The sequence below is a fragment of the Acipenser ruthenus genome, chromosome 51, assembly GCF_902713425.1.
Source record: "Acipenser ruthenus chromosome 51, fAciRut3.2 maternal haplotype, whole genome shotgun sequence".
In the NCBI taxonomy this organism is placed as follows: Eukaryota; Metazoa; Chordata; class Actinopteri; order Acipenseriformes; family Acipenseridae; genus Acipenser; species Acipenser ruthenus.
The window spans coordinates 1,349,403-1,364,105 of NC_081239.1; the positions used below are offsets into that span (position 1 = coordinate 1,349,403).

Genomic DNA, 14,703 nt, shown 5'->3' on the forward strand with positions numbered 1-14,703 from the left:
TAATAAGAGACACCTGAGCTTGTTACCTATACACCCTGCAAAATAATTCAGCAGTTACAATGTAGTCCCAGTACAGTCTAGTCTAGTGATAATAAATTGCAATTAAAATGCAGGAATGGACACTATCACTTCCATTGCATAGCAGTTGTTTGATCCATTCTTGTTTCCACTCTGTTTAATAATAAGACACACCTGAGCTTATCTGTACACACTGGGGCTAATAGGATGCAGTGTGGTCCAGTGGTTATAGTCCCAGGCTTGTCCCCAGAAGGTCACCGGTTCAAATCCCACCTCTGCCACTGACTGACTCGCTGTGTGTGACCCTGAGCAAGTCACTTCACCTCCTTGTGCTCCGTCCTGCATATGATATGTTAAATCAATGTCCTATTGCAAGTGACTCTGCATGTAATGCACAGTTCACAGCCTACCTCTGTAAAGAGCTTTGTGATGGTGGTCCACTATGAAAGGCGCTATATAAAAAATAAATATTATTATTATTATTATTATTATTATTATTATTAATCAAGCTGGTAGTAAACTGACTTCAACATTGAACGTGCTGAGAAAGAGACGTCCTGTCGAAACGAATGTATAAAGTTTCTTTTGGTGTGTTATTAAGTTTTACCGCCACCTGTAACCCTGCTGTTCCTCTCGCTCCAGGGATGCGGGGGGAGGGGTGGAGATGATAGTGTTTCGGAAAGTCAGCTCCACACCACCAGTACGCTGCAGCTCCCAGCATTCCCTCTTCGGGTTAAACCAAGTCTCGGTGAGTACGGGGGGGGGGGGGGGGGGGGTTCCATTCCCTGTCAAGGGGAAACGTAAAGATCAAATTGAATTGTGAGAAGGTTGTGCTTATCGGAGATTCAGTCATTGCAATTGGAGATAGCCTCGACCTGCTCGATCCCCCCAGTAAAACTGCGTCTTCTTTTGCAGGAGTTTCTGCCACGTCTGGATGACGCAAGAGGCTCAAAAGGTAACTTTGCTTTATTTTTCTGCGGCTTTCTTTCTGCTGAGTAAGTTTTTTTAGTTGTAAATGTAAGTCAAGCTTTCCTGCACAATAGAGCTGTTGTGTTCACATGTGTCGCTTGTAACCGAACTGCCTTCTGAGATGCGTGAAAGCTCTGTGAAACCTTATGGGACTCCCGGACTAGAATTCCGTTATTCATTCTTAAACCGGGAATAACCGCATTGAGACCGAGGCCTCGTTTACAAGGGGGTCCTGGCAAGATGACCAGCGACCGACGTCAGCCGTTCATTTCACAGCATTAAAAACAACATCATCGTACATTCAGTCTGGGATCAGAAACATTTACACGTCCAGAATTCTTGCAAACCTACTCATTAAAATTAAAGCAATCAGTCATTGTGCTACGTTTAGCCAATACATGGTTATTTATCATATACTGTTGTCCAGACTATTCCAGGCCATAGGGGGCGCTGTGACTAAATGCTGATTGGCCAACGCAGGAACTTCTCCAATGCATTTGATGATTATTAGTGTTATTATTATTTATTGATTTGGCAGACGCCTTTATCCAAGGCGACTCGCAGGTGTCACAGGGCAGCAGATGCAAGCTTAATATTTAAGTAGTGTAGTTTTACAGTAAGTGCAAATAACGCTAAAATACAATATGAACTAGGATGCAACAGGTTAGGGTTACACTAGTTTATATCTACAGTGGCATTATTAATAGTGCAAGGATAGCGCATCAGCTGAGGATCCAGCAACGTGGTGCTGAGGTCAGGCAAGTCCAGTGCAGAGTAGGGGCGGTCGAGGAAGAGATCTGTTCTCCTCATCATGTTCTGCCTTTCTCTCCCCCCCCCCCCCCCCCTCGTGGTTTGTAGATATCCGGGAGTTGATGAGGGAGCGGGGCAGTAACAACGGGATCGTCACAGCGGCAGACCGCGAGATCCTGAAACGCAGCACTCTGGACTTCATTGGTGAGCAGCTTGTAATACAAGGCTAGAGCTATGCTGACCTAGAGTACTGTGTCCAGTTCTGATCAATGCTCTACAAAAAATAAAAAAAGCAAGCATGATTGCACTTAAAGGCACAGAGAAGGGTATCTAGGCTGATCCCAGGACTGGTGAGCTGTGAAGACAGGTTTAAAATAATGAAATCTCTCATTTTAAAATGAGTCTTTCTAGAAATTGAGTTCATTTACTTTTCAGTGTTTCTAAATTTAGAATTGTTGGTCTTGATTCATAAAGCTGTATTTCAGGGATGGAAATAAGACTCCCATTGCAGAGCAGTTTGATCCTTTCCTGGTTTAATAAGACACACCTGTACACTGTGTCAAATCAAGCTGGTAGTAAAACCTGGAATGGGTGAAACTGCTGTGCAATAGTAGTCTTACCTTTTGTATTTGTTTTCAAAAAAGCCAAGTTTGATATTCCTGAAACCTGTTCTGGACTGTTGATGGTTTCATTAACAACAGTAAAGAACAGTTTCGTAAATATCAAAATTAATTTTATTCATAGAAACACTTGTGTTTTTTAGTTAAGGGTAAATGAAATTGAACGCTGCACTCCCCTTGTTTCCCTGCAGGTGGTGCCGGTGCGGTCCATTCGGATCAGTTGACCTGCGTGTCTGCAGCTCTGGCTGGAGGGGAGCTCCCGGGGTTCGTGGGGGCGACGGGGGGGTTCCCAGCCTCCCCTCCCTCCCCTTCCAGCCGGGGTGACGATGAGGAAGAATTATCATCATCCTCCCCTTCGGATCCGTCCCAAAGCCTGGCCGCTGGGGAGCTGACCTTGACCCCGGGCAAAGAGGTGGGGGGCTACTCCCCTCTGGGACCCTGCGGGGAGTCGGAGAGCCTGGGGGACACCCCCCTGAGCCCCCTGATCAAGAGCAGCCTGAGCGAGGAGATGAGCGAGAAGCTGCTGGGGCTGGGGCTTGGCGAGGGGGGGAGCTCGAGGGCCCACCTCTCCTCCAGCCTCACAGCCCAGGGCCCGTCCGCGGTGAAGAAGGCGGCGCCCAAAGCCGGCTCCACCGACAGCTGCTTCAGCGGGGGCACCGACAGAGAGACCCTGAGCACCGTCAGCAGCTTCCGGAGCGAGAAAACGGACTCCACCCAGCTGGAGAGCCCTTCCCTGGGGGGAAACCTCCATCACGCAGCCCCTTCCGAGACCACAGAGCAGCAGAGGGACCCGCCTGCGGCAGTTGGTTTAGGGGGCAGCGACACGGACGACCTTTCTGACAGCGAGCTTCTCAGATCCCCTGCCAGGGAGTTCTCCTTGGGACTGGACAACGCTGTGGTGGAGCAGAGCGAGGTGGGCGCGACACTAGATCCTTCCTCGCCCTCCGGCAGCGGGCACTCGGGGGAGTTCGGGCACAAGCCCAGGGTGCGGCAGACCAACTCGGTCCCAGCTGTTCTCGGGCAAGGGTCTTCCGAACCCGCCCTGCCCGCCCCGTCCCCGTTCCTCCTGCCGGAGAGGAGTGAGAGTGAGAGGGAGGAGCAGCAGGTGGTCCGGCCCAAAGACCTCAAGCTGCTGCGGGGCGGGACTGTGACCGGTCTGGGGCACAAGCCAGGTCGGAGGAAGGTGCCGCGCAAACGGGGCGGGGTGGGCAGCAGCAGCTTCGACTGCGGCTCCTACCGTCGCAACCACAACCACAACCACCACAGAGACTACATCCCGGTGCGCAGCCTCCTGGGGGCCAAGGCCTACAGCGAGAGCTTGTTTGAAGACTCCAGCGATGACGATGAGGACGGCAGTGAAGGCAGCGACATCAGCCGGGGCTCCAGCCTGGGCTCCCAGCGGCGCTACAGCTCCGACGACGATGATTCCAGCTCTTCCACTTCCTGTTACTCCCCTGACTCCGCCTCTGCCACCCAGGCCCCGCCCCCTCCTCAGCATCCGCTCCTCCCCAACCCTGCCCACCACCACCACCACCACCATAGCAAAGAGTCTGATTCCACGCATCAAAGAGGCGCCCGGCGGTCGGCCAGCACGGCCAGCGCAAAGACTCACGCTCGCGTCCTGAGCATGGACAGAGGCGGGGAACCGGCCGCCCGTCCCCTGACGGTCTCCAAATCGGACCTGGAGGCCCGCGCCAGTGAGAACTCGGACCCCTTCGCCGCTCGGCATCGGCTGGAGTCCCTGGGCGGCGTCTGGGCCGGGAATCAGACAGGCTGGAGAGCTGGGGAGCTGCCAGAGGAGGGCGCTGTCGGGGGAGGTGGGTACACAATCCCCAGCACCTTCATTGGTTACCAAAGCATCATCCTTGGGTCTAGGCGTGCGTTCAAGCTCTGATTTCAGGATCAGATTCTGTAGAGCAGAGCTGCACAATGAGAGACGTTGTAGCCCAGATATTTCTTGCAGCCATACCCTTAACTGCTTAATTAAACCCGGTACACCTCCCATTCAGGTCGGTCAGTAATCGGTGATATAGAAACAATGTTAGACCAGTTTGTGCTTTTGTTAGGCATCTTAAACAACTTCTAAAAAGCCTCTAGCAGTACGAATCCCCAAAGCTTTCCTATTTGACCACCGTGCGTGATGCCTGGTTTAGCGTCTGAACTTTTGTTTTGAAATCTCCCTCTTCTCCCTGCAGCTGCTGCCCCAGAAGAGGGGGGCGTCAAGCGAGACTCGGGGAGCAGCGTGAAGAGGAAGCAGGTGATCCGAAGAAGACACAACGCAGGCAGCAACCCCACCCCCCCGCCCTCCACCATGGGCTCCCCCCCCAGGTACGACCCCCCTTTTTTTTAACACTGAGTAGCGAGGCTGGGTTTCAGAACTTCAACAAAGTGTCTTCTTTAAATGATCAGAAGTCGCGAGTTTGATGTTTTAATAAATCATTCCGGCTTTATAGCAATGCCCCCCCTTCTCCCACACACCTTTTTTGAATAAAATATTTTATTGTTGTAACAGAAAGCAAAATCACTGGATCCTTGTGTCATGCTCAATAGTATCTTGTCAAATGTATAGTCATGTCCCCATTAGATTCTGTCATTTGCAACTACACTGCCAAACCTGTTAAGAGTGTTGCCTATTGCTTTCATCTCAATTGAGGAGCTGCTCTTCCCTCTGTGTGTGTGTGTGTGTGTGTGTGTGTGTGTGTGTGTATGTGTATATATATATATATATATATATATATATATATATATATATATATATATATATATATATATATATATATAGTTATACAAGCCTGATTAGCCCCAGTGTATAGGTAACAAGCTCAGGTGTGTCTTATTAAACTTGTAGCAAAACCAGGAATGGATCAAACCACTATGTAACAGGAGTCTTATTTCTGTCCCTGATAGATATGTAGATAGATAGATGGATATATAGATGTGCATGCATGCCTCTGTAACGCCTCGTTGCTGTCCAGTCTGCAGGATATTCAGCGCGCTCGGACCTCCAGCCACTCTCGGGTGCTCACTCTCCCCTCGGCCCTGCAGTTCGCCTCCTCCCTGCTGCTCCCCCGCGGCGGGGTGCACGAGGCCTCCACCTTCGACGACACGACGGAGGGAGCGGTGCACTACTTCTACGACGAGGGCGGTGAGTCTTCCAGCGAATGGCATCTTCATGGAGGCTCGCTGGTGCAGTGGTTAAAGAAAAGGGGTCTTCATACCGGGAGGTTTAAATCCCGGCTCAGCCACCGACTCGCTGTGTGTGTGACTCTGAGCAAGTCACTGAACCTCCTTGTGCTCCGTCCTTCGGTTGAGACGTAAAACAAACGATGTCCTATTGGAAGCGACTCTGCAGCAGCAGCAGTTGATGAAGCACAGTTCACCCCCCTAGTCTCTAAGTCTTTTTATACCACTACAAATATATGAATGGTGGAAAAAATAACATGTTGTTTTGCAGTCCGCTTGGGTGGAGATATATATAGACATACATACACACACACACACACACACACAGAGCTGTGGCCAAGAGTTTTGCGTCATCTAGAATTTTAGGATTCAGACATTAAAAAAAAAAAAAAGTCATAATTTAGATCTTTTATCATGTAATCAATGAAACTACAAAACAATATCGCAAAAGTCTACCGGGAGCCATAATAGTAGTACAGTATTTCATGTTAGATTTATAAATGTTACATTTCATTTTTTTGCCAGTTTATATGTAAAAACTACATAGCGCTGGTGTATAATTCAATATGTTAACGTGACATTACTCAGCAAGTTTCGTTCGACTTTATGAAGCAAAATTAGTTCATTCTACAGGGTGATGCAAAACATTTTGGCCATAGCTGTAGACCTCTGGTTGGTGCTACACTAGGTTAAAGAAACCTGTCTTGCACTACCTGGGTCATTTCACCTGGTCATGCCAACGATACCTGTACAGTACCTGGCATCTCTCTCTCTCTGTGCAGGTGTCCGTCGATCCTACACCTTCGGTCCAGCAGGAGGAGGTTATGAAGACCCAGTCCAGTAAGACATTGCTCTGTTCAGCTCCTTAAAACAGTTGGACTGGTAGATTCTACCACACTTCAGGGTGTTGTCCTTATGGCGGATACAGTGTTCCTAATTTTCAGTACTTGTTGCTTTGTAGTCAAGCGCAAGGGTGTCAAGGGTGTACGAAAGCCAGATGGCACTGCAGCCCTCCAGGTTTGACACACCTGGTCTAGCGGCACAGAAATTCACAAAACACCCATGTGTGTGTGTGTTATTTTTATTTTCTCATTTGGCTAAGGATGACTTCCTACTGTAATTCTCTGTCTCTGGATCCTGATTTGTTTTTCCTCAGGGAGCGTCAGTCCCAATCCTCCAGCTTCACTTCCAACGATGTCCAGGAGGGGGCAGGGCAGGTGCTGTCCGTGCTGCAGCCCAGACCCGTGGTGCTACAGGGCATGCAGGTGCGCAGAGTCCCGCTGGAGATACCCGAGGTCAGTGCGGTCCAGGGCAGGGGTATTACAAGGGATTCCCCGGGGCAGAGCAATACAGGACAGGGTTATTTCAGGAGATACCCCCGGGGCAGGGCAATTCATTTTCATGAGTAGGTTGCAAGAATTCTGGACGTGTAAATGTTTCTGATCCCAGATTGAACGTACTGTGATGATGTTTTTAATGATGTGAAATGAATGGCTGACGTCTGTCGCTGGTCATGTTGCCAGGACCCCCTTGTAAACGAGGCCTCGGTTTCAGTGGGTCAGGGTCAGTTTTTCTTACAGCTGTTAAGGGTGTAACAGTACCCTAATATCACAGTTCAATCTGTATCCTGATGGGTGTCTCAATACTATTGGACTGCTCTGTATAATGTGTTTTTTATGATGGATTGTTTTTTTGTATGTTCGTTTTGGCCACATAGTCATGATGACTTCTAAAGACAACATACAGACACTCAGTTAGTTTACAGAACAGAACCACAAGGAGCTAAAGCCAGGCAACATCTGCTAGAACCCCCTTGGGTATCCTTTTATTCATTCATTCTTTTTTTTAACCAGGAATAAACCCATAGAGGCTGAGGCTTCATTTACAAGAGTGTCCTGGCAAGATGATCACCTTTCTTTTATATATATAAAACAGTTTGATTCTTTCTTTGTTTCTCTCTTGGGTAAACCGGCTGCTTTCTGCTTTGTGATCTCGCAGCCCTCGCTGCTTCAGTTCGACCTGGATCACGAGTCCCTGCACGAGTCCCAGGAGAACACGCTGATGATCGAGGAGGAGAAGAGCAAGCTCAAGCAGTACTACCGCTTCTGGGTGCTGCCGGGGAAGTGGCTCCGAGTGTGCTACGACCGTCTCGCCCTGCTAGCCCTGCTGGACAGGTAAGACTCGACTGCTCCCAGCTCGGAGCGTCGCTGCAGGGCAGTGCGGCTGAGGGAACGCTAAGCCACTTTGTGGCTTCGGACTTGGGTTTCAGGAGACTAGGTTTCAGGCCACTGCACGGCACACCAGGGGGAGACTTGGGGTTTGATACAGCAAAGTTGCCTCATACTAGGTCTCCCGGAACCAACTTTCTGAAAAAGTGGCTTCACGACAGCTTTAGAGAAAGGGTGCTCCCTCCAGACTGGGCAAGCTTGAGGTATGGAGACTGAACTGCTGTCTCCCTCATCCCCACCTAAGAGAAAGGGTGCTCCCTCCAGTCCAGGGCAGGCTTGAGGCACGGAGACTGAACTGCTCCCTCCCTCCCTCACCCCCCTAAGAGAAAGGGTGCTCCTTCCAGTCCAGGGCAGGCTTGAGGCACAGAGTCTGAACTGCTTCCTCCCTTACCCTCTAAGAGAAAGGATGCTCCCACCCAGTCCAGTCCAGGGCAGGCTTGATAAATGAATAGAAATGACTTCCTGTGCAGCAGTGTAATCATTCCCCCCCTTGTCCTGTCTGTCTCAGGAACCGCAGCGTGGTGGAGAGCGTGTTGGCGGTGGCGCTGGCCAGCCTGGTCTCGTTCCTGGGGTACCTGCTTCTCCTCGAGGGCTTCTTCAGGGATATCTGGGTCTTCCAGTTCTGTCTGGTAATCGCCAGCTGCCAGTACTCCCTGCTCAAGGTGAGAGTCCATTGGAATAAACCGCTGAGCGTCTTTAGGAGGCTTGGTGGTTCCAGTGGTTAAAGAAAAGGGCTTGATACCAGAGGTTCAAATCCCAGCTCTGACACTGACTCACTGTGTGTGACCCTGAGCAAGCCACTGAACCTCCTTGTGCTCCGTCCTTCGGATGAGACGTAAAACAAACAAGATCCTATTGGAAGTGACTCTGCAGCAGCAGCTGTTGATGAAGCATAGTTCACACCATAGTCTCCAAGTTGCTTTGGATAAACGTGTCTGCTAAATGACTAATTAATAATAATAAATAATAATGATAATAATAATAGAGGGTCCCATTTTTAAATTGACTCTGTCTGAGCTGGGCTGATCGTCTCTCTCTTGTTTTTGCAGAGTGTACAACCAGACGCTGCCTCTCCTATGCATGTGAGTAACGAGAGAGACAGATTCCTACCTTCTCATTTACTTTGGCTTCTATTTGGGCCCCTTTTTATTTTTTAAGCAGTGACTTGGGTTCACTTTTATACCGTTTTCGACTGCTTTCACAGGCTTGGCAGATGAGTGTAGGATCTGTGAAACCAATCGATTACATTTCCGTTTGAACTTTAGGATTAAGCATGTTTAAACTTTTAACGTCTTGAGTTTTTGTAAGCACATTTTTTGTAATATGCTACGGCAGTAATGTGGATGAGACTTCATGTGTATATGGAAGTGACTTGGAAAAAATGATTCATAGATAACCTTACACCATCCACATCTTGCAGTATAAACACTACAGCTGTGGCCAAAAATTTTGCATCACCCTGTAGAATAAATAAATTTTGCTTCATAAAATCGAATGAAACCTGCTGAATAATGTTAAGTTATATTGAATTCCACACTGCTTTCTAGGGTCCCCATTTACATAACGCAATATCATTTTGCATTTTCTTTGCTTGCGTGATGTTAAATAAAAGATCTAAACTATAAAATGTTTGTTTTTATGTGGAAAAATTCTACGTGATGCAAAACCTTTGTCCATAGCTGTATGTGATATCTCATTGCTGCAGTCAGACCCCCCCTTCGTACAGCGTTCTCTGTATAGAAACCTTTATTTCACTGGACAGTAGCTGCCCAGCCTTCGTTTCCGGGCTGGAGGTTATGAAGTTCCGCTGCTCACCGGGGCTCCTGCTTGTCCTCTCTCTGTCCCTTGCTCAGGGTCACAACTGGATCATCGCGTACAGCCGGCCGGTGTATTTCTGCCTGTGCTGTGTGTTGATCTGGCTCTTCAACATGGGGGGTAACTCCCAGAGCCAGCTCTCCATCACCCTGTACGGGGTCACCTTCTTCTCCGCGGGATTCCTGCTCTGCGCGCGGGACCTGCTGATCGGTGAGTGTAGCAGCAGCAGTGTCACGCTAACCTGGACTCAATTACACATGCACTTGCGTCATTCGTGATCCGTTGCAATCGCTTCCAATTGTGATTTGCGTAATTCGTTGCAATCGATTACCATTGCACTTGTGTGATTTTGTAAGTAACTGCGCATTCTGCACGTGACGGTGTGTACGGTACATGATTTGGCGTGTACTGTATCTGTTCCTGACGCACTTGTTGTTTTTGTCGCCCCCTTGTGGCTGCAGTTTTCACGCTCTGTTTTCCTGCCATCTTCCTCTTCGGCCTCCTCCCTCAAGTGAACACCTTTCTCATGTGCCTGCTGGAGCAGGTGGACATGCATCTCTTTGGGGGCTCAGGTAGGGGGCGCCAGAGGCACGTGTTTGCATAGTCACATGACAGTCCCTCAGCTACACAGAGACTGAGAAAGTGGATAGCTGTTTTAACCGAGACACTGAAAGGGTGACCGATCAGAGAGTAATGGTGGGCTGGTAATAAGGAAGAAGGTTACTGTGTTCTAATTTATAATCTACTAAGATTTAGAAAGAACTGACTCAAATCTGTCCCTCAATTAGGCTTCTTTTCATCACACACACGCAGTGGGATTGTGTTTTATCGTATTCTTAATACACATCTATTTTAATCATGATCTTTAAAAATAAAATCTAATAAAGTAATCTGCTTTTTTTTTGTTTTGTTTGTTTTTTAAAACATCACTTTTTTGTTAGAATTCAGATCTAACCCAAATGTCAGTCAGGTGGGGTAGAAAAATCAGGCATTAACTGGTTAAACACCAAAATGAAAACCCCTGTGCATGCTTCATCTGTCTTTAGAAAGCAGCTGTGTTTCTTTTTGTAATGTGCGCTCTCTCCGTCTGTGTGGGTCTGTCTCCTCTCTCTCTCTCTCTTCCCCCCTCCCCCTCGTACAGCCACGACGAGCCCCCTCTCTGCTCTGTACAGTGTCCTGCGCAGTATCCTAGTGGCAGCCCTGCTGTACGGATTCTGCCTCGGAGCCATCAAGGTGAGACCTCTTCCAGACAGATGACACATAAAACAAATGAGGTCCTATTGGAAGTGACTCTGCAGCAGCAGCAGCAGCAGTTGTTGATGAAGCAGAGTTCACCCCCTAGTCTCTAAGTCGCTTTGGATAAAAGCATCTGCTATATGACTAATTAATAATAATAATACATTTTACAAGAAAAATAATTTGTTCCTTTTCATTACATTTTAAAACCAGCACCACTACTAATGCGTAACAATATCCACTCTGGAACCGGGCATTACAACACAGTCCTAGATGCCTTGTATGCGTGGCACTTTTATTACAGCAGTGCAGTGCCTCAGTCAGCCCTGCTAACGTGTCTCTCCTGTGTCTCAGGCTCCCTGGGATGACCTCCACGTGCCTGTGCTGTTCTCTGTGTTCTGTGGGCTGCTCCTCGCTCTCTCCTACCACCTCAGCCGCCAAAGCAGCGACCCCACCGTGCTGTGGTCAGTATAACTGGGGAAGCGATTTTTTTTTTTTTTTTTTTTTTAATTATTTGGGAACTACCTGGTCGGAAAGGATTGAAAGAGTCACAAGCCAGGGGTGTCCACACTGAGAGTTCTGATTTGCCGGTTGGTATTCCCTGCAGGTCCCTGATCCGATCCAAGTTCTTTCCGGAGCTGGAAATCCGGAGCCCGGAGGATCCGACGGTGGAGATCAAGGATCCTCTTCCGGAAAAACTCCTCAACTCTGTGGTAAGAAAGGGAGGGCTAACTCTCGCGGATTTTCCTGCCCAAGCTTAGACTGGCAACTCGAGGACCACCAGGATTTGACTCCATGCGGGCGTACCTTAACTAGGAGAACCACTGGGAGCTCTGTTTTACTGTGTTCGGGTGGTAAACCAGCTTAGCAGGGTCGAATCTGAGTAAAAAATATGAGTTGTGTGATATAGCTGATCTCTGTACTCCTTGCTCTGAAATAGAAATCGAGAAAGGTGATGCTTGGGGAATATTGTTATGCCATAAATTGGAGCAAACCCAGAGAGGAGGGTCTTGTGTTTTCAGGTGGTCCCTGGGTAAGGTTTTTTTTTAAAAACACGGAGCCACACGCTTGTCTCTCCCTTGGTTTTTAGTTTGTTTAGTTGTTGCAACTGAGGATGGGAATGGTAATCTGCAATTCTCAAAAAGAGGGGGACTTCTGTAATTAATCCAGAAGTACTTCCCACTGCAACCCTGCCTCATGTAGGGCAACTGAAGAAAGGTCTGTTAAAGGAGTTTATGATCCCAGCAAAATAAAATAAAAAATGTGACGCCTACTTATTATGAGCTATGGTTGCGCGCAGTAGATACAGTAATGAGGACTGCCCTGACTGTCTCCTCTCCTCTCCTCTCCTCTCCTCTCCTCTCCCAGAGAGAGATTCTCCACTCTGATCTGGTCATGTGCACTGTGATCGCTGTCATCACCTTCGCTATCAGTGCCAGCACTGTCTTCATCGCACTGCAGGTGAGTCCACTCCATCAGTGAGACAGGCGGGGTTAGAGAGGGGGGAGGAGGGAGGGGGAGGGGTACGTTTAGGGATAGGGGAGGGTTTGATGTTAAGGTTTAAGGATAGGGGAGGTAACTGCGGGGGAATTAATCCCTAGACTAGTTAGCTGTTAATGCAATTAGCAGTTGCAAGCAGAGACGACGGAAACTCTTGTTTTATTCCAAGACTAAATTCTTGCGACTTATTGCAAGTCATAAGGCTACATTTTTTTTTTATTAAGTTACTAATAATAGGGAGAGGCATTTGATTTTAATGTTTAATCTGCTTTGAAACTGTCTGGGAGGGTTGTTCACAGAAGGATGCAGTGCATGGTGCAGTTATACTATGCAGTGTGGTTTATGCTTGGTAAAACTACTGTTCAAATATACTGTGGTTACGATCTACATTGTTGGAACTGATTGAAATGTCATGGATTGAAATAGGACTCCTATTGCACAGCAGTTTCTCCCCTTCCAGGTTTTACTACAAGCTTGATTAACCCCTATAGGTAACAAGCTCAGGTGCGTCGTATTAAACTCTTCGTAAAAGTGGATCAAACCGCGATGCAACGGGAGTCTCATTTTCATCCCTGGAGACCCCGGCGTGATCTCCGGAGTGCCAGCACTGTCCTTGTAACTCTCCCTGACTCTGTGCCCTCCAGCCCTGGCTCAGCTTGGTCCTGTACTCCCTGGCTGGGGTGCTGGGATTCGTGACCCACTACCTGCTTCCTCAGCTTCGCAAGCAGCTGCCCTGGTTCTGTTTCGCTCACCCTGTGCTGCGCTCACACGAGTACAGCCAGTTCGAGGTTCGAGGTGAGTGTTCTGTTTTATGGCTTGATTTTTGATAAAAAGCAGAAAGTCCTACTTCCAAAAATGTGGTCATTAATTGGTCATTTAGCAGACGCTTTTATCCAAAGCGACTTACAGAGACTAGGGGGTGAACTACGCATCATCAACAACTGCTGCTGCAGAGTCACTTCCAATAGGATCTTGTTTGTTTTACGTCTCATCCGAAGGACGGAGCGCAAGGAGGTTAAGCAACTTGCTCAGGGTCCCACACTGTGAGTCAGTGGCTGAGCCGGGATTTGAACCTCCTGGTAACAAGCCCCTTTCTTTAACAACTGCACCACCAAGTTCATACGCTAGGGGGCGTGACTCGAAGGCTCCGCACACAACTCCAATAAGAACTCGCGTTTCGAACTTGTGGTTGTAGCAGACAATACAATTGATAAGTCGTACTTGTCCTGCGCTTTCATTCACTGTATAGGTCTCCAGGTGTTCAGTTTTTTGTGTGTGTGTGTTCTCTGAGAAGGCTGGCTGAGCGGTTCTTGTCCCCCTGTGTGTGTTTCAGACGCTGCCCAGCTCATGTGGTATGAGAAGGGCTACGCCTGGCTGCAGTGCATCGAGAAGTACCTCATCTACCCGGCTGTCATCCTCAACTCTCTGACCACAGAGGCACGGGCTGTGAGCAGCCAGCCGGAGAAACTGGGAGTCTAGTGAGGCCCCTTCATCATTATTATTATTATTATTATTATTATTATTATCATCATCATTATTATTATTAGTGTGGCTTTGTTACATTATTATCAATATTATTATTATTGCTGCATATCTATTATTATTATTGTTATTATTACAGCCTGGCTTTATTACCATTATTGCTGCTGTGTTCTGTTTACACCTCAATCTCTCTCTCTCTCCTCTCTCTCGCTCTCTCCTCTAACCCCCCTGTCTCTCTCGCTCTCTCCTCTAACCCCCCTGTCTCTCTCGCTCTCCCTCCCTCCCTCCTCTAACCCCCCGTCTGTCTCTCCCCAGCATGTTGATCTATGGATGGGATCAAGCAATGTCTCTCTCTCTCTCTCTCTGTCCTCTAACCCCGTCTCTCTCTCTCTCTCTCTCTCTCTCTCTCTCTCTCTCTCTCTCTCTCTCTCCTCTAACCCCCGTCTCTCTCATTCTCTCTCCTCTCTCCACAGTAGCCGCTCTCTGTTGATCTCGATGGCTGGGATGAAGCTGCTTCGCTCCTCTTTCTGCTCTCCCTCCCAGCAGTACGTCACTCTGTGCTTCACCGTGCTGTTCTTCCGCTGCGATTACCAGCGCTTCTCCGAGACCTTCCTGCTCGATTACTACTTCATGTCCATACTGTTCAGCAAGGTGAGGCGCGACCAACCGCAGGGGTCCCCAAAGATAACGATTTTTTTATGATCTTCGGACTCTCTTACAGCTCTGGCCAGAAAGTTATGCATCACCCTGTAGAATGAACTCATTTTGCTTCATATAGTCGCATGAAACCTGCTGAGTAATGTTACGTTAACATATATCGTATACTTACTTAACATATACTTCACGAAAAACCTGATTTTCTTCTTTTTAAAAAGAGAAATTTTATATGTGACATTTCAAAA

General features: G+C 48.2%; 1 protein-coding gene across 2 annotated transcripts in view; it reads left to right on the top strand.

The window, feature by feature from the left end:
• The window catches only part of LOC117967863 (pecanex-like protein 3), a 29,279-nt gene that overhangs the window by 3,427 nt on the left and 11,149 nt on the right, over positions 1–14,703 (top strand). Inside the window, exons 3-22 of one of the 2 annotated variants that reach the window (XM_059016018.1) lie at positions 661–766; positions 934–973; positions 1,846–1,941; positions 2,549–4,174; positions 4,553–4,685; positions 5,333–5,502; positions 6,323–6,380; positions 6,697–6,835; positions 7,539–7,714; positions 8,277–8,430; positions 8,818–8,850; positions 9,622–9,793; positions 10,045–10,155; positions 10,725–10,816; positions 11,174–11,283; positions 11,427–11,532; positions 12,188–12,280; positions 12,964–13,114; positions 13,653–13,797; positions 14,275–14,452. In XM_059016018.1, coding sequence (XP_058872001.1) covers positions 661–766; positions 934–973; positions 1,846–1,941; positions 2,549–4,174; positions 4,553–4,685; positions 5,333–5,502; positions 6,323–6,380; positions 6,697–6,835; positions 7,539–7,714; positions 8,277–8,430; positions 8,818–8,850; positions 9,622–9,793; positions 10,045–10,155; positions 10,725–10,816; positions 11,174–11,283; positions 11,427–11,532; positions 12,188–12,280; positions 12,964–13,114; positions 13,653–13,797; positions 14,275–14,452 — 3,889 coding nt within the window. The remainder of the gene's footprint in view (positions 1–660; positions 767–933; positions 974–1,845; positions 1,942–2,548; positions 4,175–4,552; positions 4,686–5,332; positions 5,503–6,322; positions 6,381–6,696; positions 6,836–7,538; positions 7,715–8,276; positions 8,431–8,817; positions 8,851–9,621; positions 9,794–10,044; positions 10,156–10,724; positions 10,817–11,173; positions 11,284–11,426; positions 11,533–12,187; positions 12,281–12,963; positions 13,115–13,652; positions 13,798–14,274; positions 14,453–14,703) is intronic. The other variant, XM_059016019.1, reaches the window with a different exon arrangement.